At 43.3% G+C, this 18,136-nt stretch overlaps 1 protein-coding gene across 1 annotated transcript in view; it reads right to left on the bottom strand.

The window, feature by feature from the left end:
- The window catches only part of LOC126471545 (osmotic avoidance abnormal protein 3), a 379,608-nt gene that overhangs the window by 98,902 nt on the left and 262,570 nt on the right, over positions 1 to 18,136 (bottom strand). Inside the window, exon 14 of the mRNA XM_050099771.1 lies at positions 368 to 468. Coding sequence (XP_049955728.1) covers positions 368 to 468 — 101 coding nt within the window. The remainder of the gene's footprint in view (positions 1 to 367; positions 469 to 18,136) is intronic.

The raw sequence follows: 18,136 nt of genomic DNA, 5'->3' as shown, positions 1-18,136 counted from the left end.
TATCCAGCAACTCTATCAATAAACGCCATGCATAAGGGAGAGAAGTGGACCAACGAGTTATTGACTTTCTCAATTTGTGAAATTCTTTCTCTTGAAAAAAGCATCCAATTTTTGTGAAACTGTTATCATTTGTTTGCCAATATGTGTACATCATATCTACCGATTTCCGTCCCATTCGGACAATTCCTCCTTGGTCCATTGTCTTTTTTCTGTCTTAGAGTGTATAATCACCTGTAATGCGGCCATATCAATACGTGGAATTATGCGTTATCTTTGGTTGAAAGTAAATAGCGCAATGTGCATGTAGTATGTGGTTAACATAGTGCTACATGAAGCATAATCGGAGAGAAAAACAGGTCCCCATTACCTGTTGGAGGCAGTCTGGTCCGCGTGATGACGAGGTCAGGTAACTTCCATTGCTCCGTGTCTTCGTTCCACGATGCTTCCTTTTTTATTGCTTCCAAATCACTGTCAACAAAGAAGTACTCTATTATTCTCACTGAACGAGACAGTCCAGTATTCCGCACGGTTCATTTGAAAAAAAGCCAATTTTAAAGGACGTACTGCACTCAAAGAAAAATCATTATGGGAAACTTTTCATTATCTTTACAGTCATATTATTTTGGGTTATACGGATGCGGATATGTAAAAGGAAACAGTTCAGCAATGGCATAAGTAATATACACCAGAGAAAATAATATTGCACAATGTAAAACTGAATAATACGAAGTGCTAATTGCACACCTGCTGTTTTTAAACTTAGGAAATTGTAAGTCGCTTGGAAGTGAAGGAGCAGTGTACGGATTACACCTACCCGGTGCAGTCTGGGACTCACAGTCGCCGATGTTCTAATCTAGAACCAAGATCGAAGTGCGTATCCAAACAATGACTGTTTATCTCTGCACACGAATAGTGCAGTTATCAGGATGCGTCCAATAGGTGTTTATTCGTTGTGATCATTTAGTCAGTTATTAACATGTGTAATCTCGAGGAAATGATTGCTCGGCGAATGCACTATCCATCAAACGTCTTCGGAGACTCCTCTGTAATGCAGAATTGACCGCCAGATGCCACGAAAGACGGACCTTCAAGTAGAAAAGGAGGTGGGAAGTATTTTGTTGTTAATAGAGAAGCAACGACAGCAGAATGGCTACGTCAGCAGAGCTCTGTAATTTCGAACATGGCCTAATCATTGGATGTCACTGAATAATTAACCGAAAAATTGGTTCAAATGGCTCTGAGCACTATGGGACATAACATCTGAGGTCATCAGTCCCCTAGAACTTAGAACTACTTAAACCACCTAACCTAAGGACATCACACACATCCATGCCCGAGGCAGGATTCGAAACTGCGACCGTAACGGTCGCGCGATTCCAGCCTGAAGCGCCTAGAACCGCTCGGCCACTAATTAACCGTGCGACATAGGGCAGTGATTAGTACACTGGACTAGCATTCGGGAAGAAGACGGTTCAAAACCCAATCTGGCCATTGAGTTTTGGGTTTTCCGTGATTTTTCCTAAATCGCTACAAGTTAAATGCTGAGATGGTTCGCTTGAAAATGGCACGGCTGATATCCTTCTCCATCCGTTAGTAACTGGAGGTTTTGCTCCGTCTCTAATGATCACGCTGCCGACGGGATGTTAAACTCAAATCTTCCTTCCCTCCTTCCTGAGTAACAAATACATCAGGGTCACTTCAACTACACTCCTGGAAATGGAAAAAAGAACACATTGACACCGGTGTGTCAGACCCACCATACTTGCTCCGGACACTGCGAGAGGGCTGTACAAGCAATGATCGCACGCACGACACAGCGGACACACCAGGAACCGCGGTGTTGGCCGTCGAATGGCGCTAGCTGCGCAGCATTTGTGCACCGCCGCCGTCAGTGTCAGCCAGTTTGCCGTGGCATACGGAGCTCCATCGCAGTCTTTAACACTGGTAGCATGCCGCGACAGCGTGGACGTGAACCGTATGTGCAGTTGACGGACTTTGAGCGAGGGCGTATAGTGGGCATGCGGGAGGCTGGGTGGACGTACCGCTGAATTGCTCAACACGTGGGGCGTGAGGTCTCCACAGTACATCGATGTTGTCGCCAGTGGTCGGCGGAAGGTGCACGTGCCCGTCGACCTGAGACCGGACCGCAGCGACGCACGGATGCACGCCAAGACCGTAGGATCCTACGCAGTGCCGTAGGGGACCGCACCGCCACTTCCCAGCAAATTAGGGACACTGTTGCTCCTGGGGTATCGGCGAGGACCATTCGCAACCGTCTCCATGAAGCTGGGCTACGGTCCCGCACACCGTTAGGCCGTCTTCCGCTCACGCCCCAACATCGTGCAGCCCGCCTCCAGTGGTGTCGCGACAGGCGTGAATGGAGGGACGAATGGAGACGTGTCGTCTTCAGCGATGAGAGTCGCTTCTGCCTTGGTGCCAATGATGGTCGTATGCGTGTTTGGCGCCGTGCAGGTGAGCGCCACAATCAGGACTGCATACGACCGAGGCACACAGGGCCAACACCCGGCATCATGGTGTGGGGAGCGATCTCCTACACTGGCCGTACACCACTGGTGATCGTCGAGGGGACACTGAATAGTGCACAGTACATCCAAACCGTCATCGAACCCATCGTTCTACCATTCCTAGACCGGCAAGGGAACTTGCTGTTCCAACAGGACAATGCACGTCCGCATGTATCCCGTGCCACCCAACGTGCTCTAGAAGGTGTAAGTCAACTACCCTGGCCAGCAAGATCTCCGGATCTGTCCCCCATTGAGCATGTTTGGGACTGGATGAAGCGTCGTCTCACGCGGTCTGCACGTCCAGCACGAACGCTGGTCCAACTGAGGCGCCAGGTGGAAATGGCATGGCAAGCCGTTCCACAGGACTACATCCAGCATCTCTACGATCGTCTCCATGGGAGAATAGCAGCCTGCATTGCTGCGAAAGGTGGATATACTCTGTACTAGCGCCGACATTGTGCATGCTCTGTTGCCTGTGTCTATGTGCCTGTGGTTCTGTCAGTGTGATCATGTGATGTATCTGACCCCAGGAATGTGTCAATAAAGTTTCCCCTTCCTGGGACAATGAATTCACGGTGTTCTTATTTCAATTTCCAGGAGTGTATTATAGAGCTGTCCAAGTAGACTGTTGGTATTGTGATTGTGAAGTGCAAACGCAAAGGAACAACCACAGCTAAACCAAAACTATGCATACCTCATGTATTGAAGCACAGGAACCTCGAGCATTGAGGAGAGCGATTGGTCAAAGTTAAACGACCCTTGAGGTGGTGTAAAGAGAGACGATACTGGACATCGGATGAACAGAAACGAGTCATTTGGAGTGATTAATCACGCTACACTCTGTGGCAGTCTGATGGAAGGATTTGGGTTGGGCGAATGCTTGGAGAACTTTACTTGAAGTGATGTACAGTCCAAATATGTACACCATTGGCCATTAAAATTGGTACACCACGAAGATGACGTGCTACAGACGCGAAATTTAACCGACAGGAAGAAGGTGCTGTGATACGCAAATGATTAGCTTTTCAGAGCATTCGCACAACGTTGGCGCCGGTGGCGACACCTACAACGTGCTGACATGAGGAAAGTTTCCAACCGATTTCTCATACACAAACAACAGTTGACGGGCGTTGCTTGGTGAAACGTTGTTGTGATGCCTCGTGCAAGGAGGAGAAATGCGTACCATCACGTTTCCGACTTTGATACAGGTCGCATTGTAGCCTATCGCGATTGCGGTTTATCGTATCGCGACATTCCTGCTCGCGTTGATCGAGATCCAATGACTGTTAGCAGAATATGGAATCGGTGGGTTCAGGAGGGTAATACGGAACGCCGTGCTGTATCCCAACGGCCTCGTATCACTAGCAGTCGAGATGACAGGCATCTTATCCGCATGGCTGTAACGGATCGTGCAGCCACGTCTCGGTCCCTGAGTCAACAGATGGGGACGTTTGCAAGACAACAACAATCTGCACGAACAGTTCGACGGCATTTGCTGCAGCATGGACTATCAGCTCGGAGACCGTGGCTGCCGTTACCCTTGACGCAACATCGCAGACAGGAGCGCCTGCAATGGTGTAATCAACGACGAACCTGGGTGCACGAATGGCAAAACGTCATTTTTTCGGATGAATCCAGGTTCTGTTTACAGCATCACGATGGTCGCATCCGTGTTTGGCGCCATCGCGGTGAACGCACATTGGAAGCGTGTATTCGTCATCGCCATACTGGCGTATCACCCGGCGTGATGGTATGGGGTGCCATTGGTTACACGTCTCGGTCACCTCTTGTTCACATTGACGGCACTTTGAACAGTGGACGTTATATTTCAGATGTGTTACGACCCGTGGCTCTACACTGCGAAACCCCACATTTCAGGAGGATAATGCACGACCGCATGTTGCAGGTCCTGTACGAGCCTTTCTGGATGCAGAAAATGTTCGACTGCTGCCCTGGCCAGCGTATTCTCCAGATCTCTCACCAATTGAAAACGTCTGGTCAATGGTGACAGAGCAACTGGCTCATCACAATACGCCAGTCACTACTCTTGATGAACTGTGATATAATGTTGAAGCTGCGTGGGCAACTGTACCTGTACACCCCAACCAAGCTCTGTCTGACTGAATGCCCAGGCGTATCAAGGCCGTTGTTACGGCCAGAAGTGGTTGTTCTGGGTAGATTTCTCAGGATCTATGCACCCAAATTGCGTGAAAATGTAATCACATGTCAGTTCTAGTATAATATATTTGTCCAATTAAAACCCGTTTATCATCTGCATTTCTTCTTGGTGTAGCAATTTTAATGGCCAGTAGTGTAAGTACAGAGGAGGTAGATTTACGGTACGGGAGTGTTTTTCGTGGTTAGGATGTGGTCTGCTTATTCGAATTAAGAAAATGCTAAATGTGGAAGGATATGAGGTCATTTTACAGCCTTGTGTGCTGCGTATAGTTGAAGAACAGTTTATAGATGATGAGTGTTTGTATCAGCAGGACCATCCATCCTCCCATAAAGCATCATCTGTGAGGCAACGGTTTGTTGCCTATAAGATCTCTGAAGTGGCCTGTTCCGTCGCGAATCCCGTCCTGAACCCAATGGAACAGCACTGGGATAAGTTAGAACTTCGACTTCGCTCCAGACCCCAGGGTCCAATATCACTATCTTCTCTGGTTTCGGATCGTGAGGAAGATTGGGCTGCCATTCCTCCACAGACATCCAGACAGCTCATGGGAAGTGTCGCCAGCAGAGATAGCGCCATCATCAAGGCGAAGGAGGGATACCCTATATTAATGGTCACTAACAGGTGTGCTAGTATTTTTCATCGGATAATCTAGGCCAGCATTTGTGACGCTCCCGGTAAATGGTGGGTCGCACAAGTGACAACGCACGGCTTCCGGTGCCACAGCAAAACCTCCAGCACCATTCCGTATCGTTAAAATCACAACTACTTTATGCAAAACCCGGTTTGGTCTGTGCAGTATTTCGCATTGCATGCTGAGGACGAGTAGGCGTACTCACATGCTTTCACCACTGGGCCAGTAATTTAGTCAAGTGGTGAGCGATTTAGCAGCTCTGCTTAATGAGGAAACGACAAGTGGGCGAGCTACGATCTTACATTGTGTAGCTGGTGGTCAACTGTCGACTGATTTAGAACGTGGTCTGCAAGGTTCTTTGGCGAACGAGGGCAAATGAAACAATATATGCTGTAGCGAAGCTTATCCTGTAAGAGGTGGGACTCTCAGAGTTTATCCAGTCGTACAGGGACAGCTGTTTTCATGGTTGCGAAAAAGTATTTTAACTTTGTGGATAGATGTTGTTCCTCTCGCCAGAGCTATCGATTAAGCCATTAACTACCAAATATTTTTCTTCAATCTACATTTATTTGTGAGTTGCCTGATTGATATAGAGACTGGGAAAAGGAAAGTAAAATGAAAAAAAGGAAATAACCTTGAAATAAACGCTATGTTTTAGTCGATCTCTAAATGGGGGCCATGGCACATGCTACTCTCTTTCTACATTTTCCTTTATTTTCTGTCAGACAACAAAGCATACAATACGGAGTCCCACAATGTACACAGAGTACTGCTTCTTTGCATTTTCCTTGCAAATTCCACATTTTATTTGCTTCCCCAATGTCGTACGTTCGATCACGTATCCAGTTCCGGAAGTCCTGAATTCATATGAAAAACGTGAAGTGGATGCCATTGGGTATGATGGAATGACGGATCAGAAGCAATGAATGATTGAGCAACATATACCTTTGCCACCATCCTTCTGAATTGGAGCAGTGAAACAGGAGGCAGTAGATAATGTGGACGTTGACCAATACTAGATCTATTACGTAGGCGAACAATGGAAATTGCCATTTCTTACCTCGAATTCTCAACTGTTACTTCTGTACATTCCAGTCCAATTTGTCCACTGATTACATATGCCTGTTGTAGTCTGCCATCGTTCATGGCTGTTTATTTTTTGATTCTCAGCTTTGCTCCATCTCTTTACTTGACTTACTGCATGCACTGTCTCGTGGTTTGACAAGAATTTTGCACAATTGTTATCTTTCCGCATTACTGCTATTATCTTTGTGTTCTTTTCAAATCTAGTCATATGCTCTTCTTTGTTTCTTTTTCGTGCTGTTCTCACTTTCTATGGTACAATTACTCATCTGGTTCATTCAGGCAGTTCCATTTGCCATTCTCTCATTTCTGAGAACTCATTCATCAAAAACAAATTAGTGAAAAAGTTGTCAAAATAGTTTTTGTGAAGTTCAGGAGATTGCAGAACAGAAATCACATCCAGTAAAACGGATTAGCCAAGTCTAAAAACTGAAACATCACTTGAATCCTTAACGGACTGACATAAGATGACAGTAACTGCTTCGGGAACGGCAGATAGCCCACTGTTTGAATCCGAGTCTCACTGGTTTCCCTAGAATGAATATTTTTAGATAATGCTGTCCATAATGTCGAACCATTTGCTCATAAATGCTCAGACCACCCGAAAAAATTTTAAATTTCCTGAAATTATTATCCGGCAAGTCCATCAAGGGACGAATTTTGAAAAGTCATCCATTTTGTCACTTGGAATTCTGTTCAGATGAAGACACATCGAAATGAAGGTGGCACTTGACATCTAAACACCTGTTTCGGCTCATACACCTTCCATCAAAGTCCTCATCCTAATTCCAATATAACTGTTCCTGTGGGGGACCATGGTATCCAGTGAAGAGCAGTACACTTTAGAACTGTTTTATGCATTCATTGAATAACTCAAAGCTATGGTTATTCTCCTGTGCAGGATATCGGACGGTTTCACAAACAATCAGTGCCAGTATTTGTACATCAAAAAATTCTACAAAGCACTCAGCTACAGATTTTCCTTTTCTGCTGCTACTAAATTGCGTTTGCGCTGTTCAGTTTCTGCTAGATCGGAGTAGGTTTTACTGTAAGTTGCATCTTCTGTTGTACAACTAGAAGTAATATTAGCTTTCATTTTCTTGTTGTAATGGACTGCGTTTTCTTCGTCCTTCCTTTCTTCAGTAGTATGAACTTCCACAGTATCCGGCATATCATCTGGAAGAGTGAAACTTCCTGGCATATTAAAACTGTGTGCCGGACCGAGACGCGAACTCGGGACCTTTGCCTTTCGCGGCAAGTGCTCTACCAACTGAGCTACCCAAGCACGACTCACGCCCCGTCCTCACAGCTTTACTTCCGCCAGTACCTCGTCTCCTACCTTCCAAACTTTACAGAAGCTTTCTTGCGAACCTTGCAGGACTAGCACTCCTGAAAGAAAAGATATTGCGGAGACATGGCTTAGCCACAGCCTGGGGGATGTTTCCAGAATGAGATTTTCACTCTGCAGCGGAGTGTGCACTGATATGAAACTTCCTGGTAGATTAAAACTGTGTGCCGCACCGAGACTCGAACTTGGGACCTTTGCCTTTCGCGGGCAAGCGCTCTACCATCTAAGCTACCCAAGCACGAGTTCAAGTCTCGGTCCGACACACAGTTTTAATCTGCCACGAAGTTTCACATCAGCGCACACTCCGCTGCAGAGTGAAAATCTCAATCTGGAAGAGTATTTTCGTTTATATCATCACAGTCAGACATATGTGCGCGATGTGGAAAGAGCTCGACAATGCCAATGGTCTGATTTACTTCACCCTGATCAGAAGAAGCAATGAAATTGGAGTCATTTAGAACTTCTTGAATTTCCATTGCAGGAAGTGCTTTATAGTGACTTATTGTGCCTGGGGGAAAAGAATAACAAAATGATTTAGTCGGAACCTCCAAAGAGTTCCAAATGGGAATCGAAATTCACAGAGCCGTCATGGGAAAATAAAAGGCCTGGAAAGAAAAACAATCGATGAACATCATCTAAAACCAAATTTGCTGGAATTTGTTTACGCAGCAATATAACTTACACTGTTTTGGAAATGTTCAACTTTGCAACTCTGAAAATTTTACCTCTTCACACAAATAATGACTAACAATCAATGCACAAGCTTGACAAGGATCTAGACAATGAAAGATAGTAATTGCTGCCAACGCAATCATACAAAATTTCCGTTAGAAAGACAAATCCCGAAATGGGAATCTTGGCAGTTAAGGGGTCGACCTAAGAGGAAAATCGTGTGCATCATCTGTCTGTGAATCGTGTAAGCCTCTGTCTGTATTTGTACCGTATTTTCTGTGGTGGAGATAGGGGGACTACACCAGCATTTGGCTAAACGAGCGTGGAATACTGCCAAAAAGCCACACTCAATCTGGACGGTCTACCAGACCAACTGTCGTTAATGTGCTGCGTAGATTCGATCTGGATCCGGTTCGCCCCCTTTCTTGCCCGTCGAGTTATTCTACAGGTGAAAAATGGGTTTGAAAAAAAAATGGACAAGGATGAGAAGAAGTCGCGCTCCGACAGTTCCGTACAAATTTAATTGTGGCTGTAGACAACAAAAATAATTTCGTGTGGCTCAGCGCTCTGGTGAAAGTTTTTCTGGGGGCCGACAATTCGGTGACTATCGTGTCCCTATACTACACCAGTTGTCCAACCAGGCAAAAGGGCCCTACAGTTTAACACGGAATCCGAACCACGTGTTGTTCTGGCGACTCATCACATTTTTGAGAGGTGAAAGCTAGATAGAACGAAGACTGAAAAGTTCGTGGTCCGATCGAAATTTTATTCCTCGACCTCTCGGTTTCCAGTCTTGCGCTTCACCGTTTTTTTTGGTCTCATTTTGTTCGTTGCATTTGTTTGGGGCGGACGTCCCATGACACCCATTCAAGTTCATCGTTGATCCATTCACTCAGTTTATTTATTTATTTATTACAGAGGCAGCTAACCTTACCGCTAAACCAACAGGCCCAACATGTATGTAGATAGATTATCTATAGGTTTGATGAGTGAGTTCGCGAGTATCAAAATATGTAACATATATGGCCGTATCTTTCGAATGCATTGATTTGGAAGATCCAATTTCTTTCATCGCTAAGGGCTGTAGACTTCAGTATTTGACATAATTTTCAACTTCATACCTGTACCCGTTCCTGCGAAAAAGATGTCTTCATAGACAGACGGACGCACGGACAACAAATGGTAAAAATATTTTTTAACGTGATACAGTTACAAATTAACATTTTTCGGATTTTTTTCATTTACTTGTACTCTGAAACCTTGCTTCTTGCGAAAGTTTATGATTCTAGGTCAACAGGAAGAACCCTATAGGTTTTGAGGAGTGGGTTTGCGAGAATCAAAATTCGTGACGTAAATGGTCGTATCTTTTGATTGCACTGACTTAGAAGCATAAATTTTTCATAATGCCAAGGGACCGTAGACCTTAGTATCTGACATACAGTTCAACTTGATACCTATATCCTGAGAAAAGGGGTCTTAACATTCGGACATACCAATCCGTATCATATAAGGGTTCCGTTTTTACCGACTGAGGTACGGAATCCTAAAAAGAAGAAATGGGCACGAAAATGGATTGATCTAAGTGATTTGCAAAGAGCATGGAGCCCCCAGTATTCTCCTTACAGAACTAGTTGTTAAAGACCCAGAAGAATGCCGGCAAGTTGCTTGAATTTTCTAATAGAAAAAGTTTGAGGTAAAATCCAGCGTACTGATTCTCATGTGAGAACCACATGAAAAATTACAGACTGTGTTGACTTGGATGTAGTTTAAGGACTTTGGCACACTTCTTTCGAGCAGGGAAGCCAACTCTTTCAGTATTCATAACCTGGTGCCTTTAATTACCTGCTCTTGAAACCACAGTATTCCTTTCGCCTTTTCCAAATCGTTGATTTCTGCTGCCTTGGCTCTTTTATTTTTTCACGGGCGACATTTCATGTTCCACAAGCACTCCTGTTATACGTCAGCATTAACCAAATTGACTCCAAAATACCGTGGCACTGATCCACGAGAATAAGATGACCGAAGAAAAGAGAGCACAACAAACACGGACAACTACTGTGTTCTACGGATGGCGTCCATATCAGTACAATGATGCTCCAGTGATGTTTGAGTTCGGGTGGGGGGAAGCTACTTGACCGACTACTACACATGGAGTGAAATAATTTTGTGATTGACGTTTCAGCATGTCTAGGGGCCAAACATCAGCCAGCCACAGCTCCACACGGTTGCTGTATTGCCTACTTTGCACGAAAATTAATTGTAACCATCACATCACACGTCTGTTTACTAAATCACTCGCCACCTGAGTAAATTACTAGCCTAGTGTGAAGCAGCGCATAGCGCTCTGTTTACTTTTTCAATATTTTGTGAGCATTGATGTATCTGAAATTAGTTTGTTGTTGTTGTTTATAGCCTTATAAAAAACGAGATTCATTTACCTGTAGGCTTCTGAGGTGAAAAGAGAGTGTGGAAGCCTGTTCTTTGTGTTTAGTATGAAATCTAGATGAACCAAAGACCATTTTTGATTACAATATATTTTATTACATAAGTCACTTTTCTACAATTTTTGCTCTTAAAAAACAAACTGTAGCGCGGTAACAGGCAGAGAATTTCACACAGTTTTTTAAATGATATATAAATAAAACGAGTGAAAATACAATTTGGAACTGCTTGAGATAAATACTTTACTTTTTAGTGACTACATTTTTGTGTGCTCTCACATCGCTCCCCCCTCAGTGTGGGTGTCACTCAGTGATGTCTGAGAACTTTGCAGAAAATTTCAACAAATGACTCGATCTTGCAACTTTCTGGGACACTTGGAAACACTTCGTGTAATGCCCAGGTGGGAGGTGATTCGACGGATTTGAATGATTTTTGTCATCAGGAGGGAAACAGGCTGGCTGCAGTCGATCAGTAGAAATGCTGATTAATTTATCTTTAATCTAGGTGGTGAACTTTGTATAAACGTTGAACCACTTCATAAGAACCTTCATATAGTAGTCTGAGGCCACTGTCTAACTCGTCAATTTCAACAAGCACGTGACTTGTACTTTTTATATCCTTGTGGATGAAACGAGTTTTCTTTGGCGTTGTGAGAATACTCTGTAAGTTTCAGATCATTCATCCCTTTCATTTCGATGACTTAAGCTGAAAGGTCAATATCCATTGAGATATGAGGTTCCTGGAGAATTCTCCAGGTGGTTTCAGTGTATGATTTTTGATAACACATTTGGGATGCGGCAGTTTATAGTCAGTTGCAATGAAAAAAAATTAACGTTGATCGCAAAACAGAAGATAATTTATTAGTGCCCGGTTTCAATCTATACAGATCATTTTCAGGCAACAAGGCATTTCCTTCTGCGTTGAGCGGAGCTGACCTGTATGCCAGAAGGCACATTTATAATGAGGACTTGACGGATCACTGAAGCAGAAGCCTCGTGGTCTGAAGATTGTCTGTATCGATTGAAACCGGTCACCATTAACAAATTATCTTTTATTTTGCAAAAAAACTTATTTTTTTCATTATAGTTTCAGTGAAGTACCATACAACATTGCTGCTGTTGTAGTACTGATTTCATTCCAGAAAGTACAACGAAATATTGTGGGTAATATAGCACTCCATATAGTTGTGGCATAGGCTCCTATGGCACTCTTCAGTGTACAGGGAAACCTTTCAATTTTTCCATTAGTGTGTTAGTGTTATGCAGTAGGTCTAGTCAATTTACAGCTACAAATCTTTGCTAAGGCTTGCCGTATGCCAGTTAGAAACAGCATTCTTTGATCTATTACTGTATGTTGTGATGTTCCTAATTGGTAACTCAGGAATTAAAAAATTCTTTTGCTACAGTCTCTGGTAAACTTGTCGAAACAATTTAAACAACGAGTAAAATCCATCGGAGAGTGATGGAAGAACCACTAGGTCAATATGTACCACCTCTAAACGTTCATCGACAATGGGGAATTTTCCAATAGATGATACAGTAAGCGTTGTTATTTTTCTCTTCTGGCATTCTATACATACCTTAGTCCTTTGTTGTACATGCTTCAAGTTTCGCCAGACAAATGTGAATGATATGAATTTTACTGACGACTTCACACTTGGATGAGCCATGATGTGATAATGCTTAAAAAATGTGTTCCTAAATTGGTTGGGAATATGTGGACAAACGATTCCAGTTGATATGTCACACCACAGTCTTAATCAATTAGGGGTTTAAAACTGTTTAGATGTTTAGTGAAACGCTGCAACTTGATTTGAGATTTTGAAGTTCTTCATCTTCTCTTGTGAAATAACTATTTCATCATAGTCTATAATTTCTAATTCTTCTAGCCGGCCGGAGTGGCCGAGCGGTTCTAGTCGCTACAGTCTGGAACCGAGCGACCGCTACGGTCGCAGGTTGGAATCCTGCCTCGGGCATGGATGTGTGTGATGTCCTTAGGTTAGTTAGGTTTAATTAGTTCTAAGTTATAGGCGACTGATAACCTCAGAAGTTAAGTCGCATAGTCCTCAGAGCCATTCTAATTCTTCTAACCTTTATGGATGACTAACCACTATATTTCCTGAGCCAGGCACATAACGCAAATCAGTTGCGAATTGGAAATATACTGGCGATAACGGAGTTGCAACGGTGAAGCCTTCTCATTGTTCTGTGTAAATGTACATTTGAAATACTTTGTTACTAAATGAATATTGAGAAATTCCCTGTCAAAAGTTAGGTAATTCTTCTGACCAACGGAAAATTTCTTTGAAATTAAACGAACAGGCTTCCAAATTCCACCTTGAATGTGCTGCAAGGCTGCTACTCAACGAAGTATGATGCAGCCACAAACAATGCAATTTCATGCTCCACACTTGGGAATGTTAGTAATCCAGCTTGCGCCAGATTTTCATAGTATTTTTCAAATAACTCTGTTGTTTCTGGAGTTATTTCACTGTACCTTTTGTCATTTTTCGTACTTTCCTTCAGATAGTAACTTACAAGTGTTTGGTTTTGTGCAGCTTGTTCTAGATGATAGCAATAGAAGTTGACCATGCCAAGAAATTCTCGCAACTGTTTCACTGTTTCTGGACGAGATGTCATTAAGCTCTGCAAGTCTGGTTTGGTGCCTTCTGGCACAGCGATTTGTCCCAAAAAGCTTATTTTCTGAGTGACCAAACATAGGCTTTCTAACATTAATCCTCAGACTATATTTATCAAGACGTTTGAAAGGTTTTGTTAGACGTTTCAAGGGGTCTCCTTCTGAGCTAGACAAAGTCAGACTGGCATCTCCTTAGGCGAAACAGACACGTAATCCTTGCAGTACCTCATTGATAAACCTCGGATGGTTCTAGGTGCATTCCTTAATCCGAATGGTGTCAAATTAAATTCCTAAAGGCCGATTGGAGTGAAAGTTGTCGTTTTTGGTTTATTTTCTTTTGCAAGTGGGATTTGATAACACTCTCTCAAGAGACATACCTTCAAAAATATTTTCTCTGCATGAAGGATTAAATTGACTCATCTGTTCGGTTTAGCTCCAAGTAACTAAATATGACGCGCCACTTGCGTTCATATGGACATGAACATTTATTTATACCGAAGAGAAAAAGATCACATGAGTTATACAAAGAAATTTTACTACATAATTCCAATTAGCGGGCCGTGACATCCTTCACAATCTGGACAACCTCCAACGGTATAGCCAGTTGGATTGGCCAGGTAATCTCTCTTCACTCTGGATCGAGGATACGTTCGATAAACTCCGTTTCACCCAATTTATAAGTCCTTTATCCTCACTATTTTCCACATCTGTTGTGTCAAGTCGTCTTCTTGGAAAAGGAGGATACCGCCGATTCTGATCACCTGGCTTTTACCGACGTTCTGAACTGACGAAAAACGGGTAGCAGTAAGCAGTTCTTTCTCCAGGGATTCCAGAAGTCTTATGTCAGTTTCTGCTGGAGCTTTGCTAAGTCAGTTGACGCTGAGGGCTTGGTACCTCGCGGTAAGATAGGAAGCTTTCCCCTACCAGGAATTACGCCGGCGTGAGCGCTGCGTAATCTGAGAGGTAAGACTCGAAGTGAGTGCGGCTTCGATGCTTACAAGAACAGTTTGAAGTCTCTCCTCGTCCAGACTGCTTCGTCAGAGTATCGTTTTACCAGACCAACCATTCTTTCCCACCAGCATCCCCACCAAGCCTCACATGGGGCGATTAACTTCCTGGTGCCAGGGTTTGCTCGTATCCACCCTTGCTAGGGTCATGGAGGAGTCAGTCCAAAGCATTGCATTGCCAATATCACAGCTGGTAGCATTGCAGCAATAACGCCAGTCTCGTACCCAACAGTGTATAATGGGCAGTCAAATCAAAACGAGACTGATGGACAAAAAGTAAGTAAACTGTTAATACATTTATCCAACTGGGAGATTAGATGAACAGTGAGTGCCTTCATGGGAGCATGTTGGTGGTTGGCTGCAGACCTGTGATTGTACCCAGGTGTGCGCTTCTTCGCCGAATAGATACTGCAGCATGGGACGCGCTCAGCCAGTGTCATAATGTTGGCAAGCAACAGTCACACTCGTGGCAGTGAGACGTTACAATCTTAATGTTACCAAGAAGACGCCAAACACACACATACACACCCACGCAAACGCAATTCACACACACATGACTAATTTAAACTAATATATCTCTTTCCTAAAATGCATTTCAATGCATCCGATTTAGTTTTACGGAGAATGCCTACGACCATATTTCTGACTATGAATCAACCCGTTGCAAACTGTGCTCGGCCAACGACAAAAAATGGTTCAAATGGCTCTGAGCACTATGGGACTTAACATCTGAGGTCATCACTCCCCTAGAACTTAGAACTACTTAAACCTAACTAACCTAAGGACATCACACACATCCATGCCCGAGACAGGATTCGAACCTGCGACCGCAGTGGTCGCGCGGTTCCAGACTGTAGCGCCTAGAACCGCTCGGCCACCCCGGCCGGCGGCCAACGACATATAGTGGCTACGCACCTTCAGTTACTTGTGCCGTAGTTGTAAGAATAGTACGACCCGACATTGCGAGTAATTAGTGTTTACCATTTTATCATGATTTTACTCTACGTTGCTATTTATGGCTAGATGTTAGTTACTATTCACGATATAGCGGAGATGCTGTGTCATAGATAGGCACAACAAAAGACTGTCACAAATGTAGCTTTCGGCCAGGAAGGCCATCGTCAAAATTAGACGACAAACACACACATACATAAACACTCACGCAAACGCAACTCACACACACATGACTGCCAGTTATATATTAGTTTAAATTATAAACGGTAGCTGCAAATAAATGTCTGAGAAATATGCAGTGCAATAAAGTTAATTCACAGGAGCAAGTCAAAGGATAAAGAGTGCCACAGGAAGAGCGGACATGCCGAAAATGGATCTGAAAACTAGCGGCTGGCGCAGGGACACGACAGAATGCAAATGGACAAAATGAAATACAACTAATAAAAGCTGTAAAGCTTAAATTAAAGTATAATAATGAAATGTCATTTAAAATTATAGGAGCTAGTTACTAGTGGCTGTCTGTGACATGTACAGTGCATAATTAAACTAATTCAAATCAGAATATGAAAACACGATAAAAAGGCTGCGGGCACAGCAGGCTCGCGGAATTCAATACAAGCAAACGTGGGCAGCACAGGGCCGGGGAGAAACAGAGCTTCACCAGTATAGAAGACCTACAGATTTTACTTTATGTGACGATGACATTAAAGGCTATATATTTTATTTGCTTACTCTGTTAACTTAATGAAGACAGGTATGTTTGCTAACCTGCCAGACTATGTATATTACGATACTGCTTGTAATAGTTGGTAGCCTACTATTACGTACAGTTTTTTCATAAAAATGCAGGTTTTTTAAAATTTTAGATCAATCTGAAGATGATCACGATGATTGAAACCGGTAACTGAAAAATAAACATTTGCGATTAGAGATTGTTGTGGTATTTAATAAATTCCATAATACTGGATCACTGTCACCTCCGTACTGACTATGTCAGCCCTCATCATCAAAAATAGGTACTAAAGTTATATAGTTTTTAAAAGTGCACATAAAATACTTATTTCAATATTTAAAACCACAAACATAATCGTTATTTTACGATTAACTGTATATTGGACAATTTTCTTGACGTTTTAAATTAAAATTAATTGTTAAGGGGCTCTGCAACAGCGATAGAGAGGTTACTAGAAAAACAGAGCATATGGCGGACAGATGCAAAATACGGAGCGTTAGTCACGCCGGTGGACGCTATTGGAATTATAGACGCTACGGTGCTGGCCCTTACAACTGCAACTTCGTGAAGGAGGTATACGACAAATTTTAAACTGGCGAGAACTGTACAACATGCTCGGATACGCAAGTGATTAGCATTTCATGGCAACTGCACAAAGAAATAGGAGTAAGGCCATATGGATTACGTACAAAACGAAACATTGCGCACCAGCTTTCTCATTCACAAATTTTATTTGATCTTTGGTTGTTTGTGAGAAGCTCGTATTATGATTAATGTAAGAAGGAGGAATGTCTACAAGCATGTGTCGGAATTCGGCATCGGCAGGACTCTGGCCTATCGAAACTACGGTTTATAGTCCCGGGATACTGCTGCTGCTGCTGCTCTAGATGCCGCGACCATCACGAGAATACAGCGCGTATCATAATTAATGGAATAAACACATACAGCTGAAAGAACACAGTTGAGGCATCATGTCACGGATTGCGTGGCCCCTCCCGCCGGAGGTTCGAGTCCTCCCTCGGGCATGGATGTGTGTATGTGTGTGTTGTTCTTAGCATAAGTTAGTTTAAGTAGTGTGTAAGTTTAGGGACCGATGACCTCAGGAGTTTGGTCCCTTAGGAATTCACACACATTTGAACATTTTTGAAAAAAAACTTTCGATGAACATGGGCTCTAAAACGCATACATTAAGAGCTATGAGCACTTCTTCATCTTCGATACTGAAAAATAAATCTCTTGTACTGCAAGCTCTCTACATTCCATATCTTGCGAAGTGGTAGAATGGACCAAAACAAAAAAAGTCCAGTAAACATAGGATCTAAAACGCATACCTTAAGAGCTATAAGCACTTGTTCATCTTCACTACTATGAAACACGTCTCTTCTAGTGAACAAGTACTCTTAGATCTTAAGGTAAACACTTTAGAACCATATTTAACAGACTTTTTTTTCTTGTATTGGTCCATACTGCCTCCTCCAAAAATATGGAAAGCAAAGAGATTGCAGTGGGAGATATTTGTTTCACAGTATCGAAGACAGTCAAGTTCTCATAGCTCTTAAGGTTTGCGTTTTAGCACTCCAGGTTAACTGAGACTTTTTTGCTTCTAGTATCGTGTACTGTCAACTGTATGCGCTTACGCCATTGATTATGGTACACCACGTATGAAAGCAGTAGGTTCAGGAGGGTCATACTGTACGCCATTCAGGATCCTAACGGGCCCACGCGGCTAGCGCCCGAGTGGATGGACATATTTTTCTCTCACCCATGCTGGTCGTACAGCAACGTCATGTACTTTGAACCAGGAAATTACTTGTTTGTAGCAAGACAAGTATCCACGCGGACGGTGCGACACTTCTGGAGCACCACGGATTTTTAGCGTGGCGACCATTCTCGTGTCTTCAAATGGTTCAAATGGCTCTGAGCAC

The sequence above is a fragment of the Schistocerca serialis genome, chromosome 3 (genome assembly GCF_023864345.2).
Source record: "Schistocerca serialis cubense isolate TAMUIC-IGC-003099 chromosome 3, iqSchSeri2.2, whole genome shotgun sequence".
Lineage (NCBI taxonomy): Eukaryota > Metazoa > Arthropoda > Insecta > Orthoptera > Acrididae > Schistocerca > Schistocerca serialis.
This window is presented reverse-complemented; position numbering and strand designations above follow the sequence as displayed.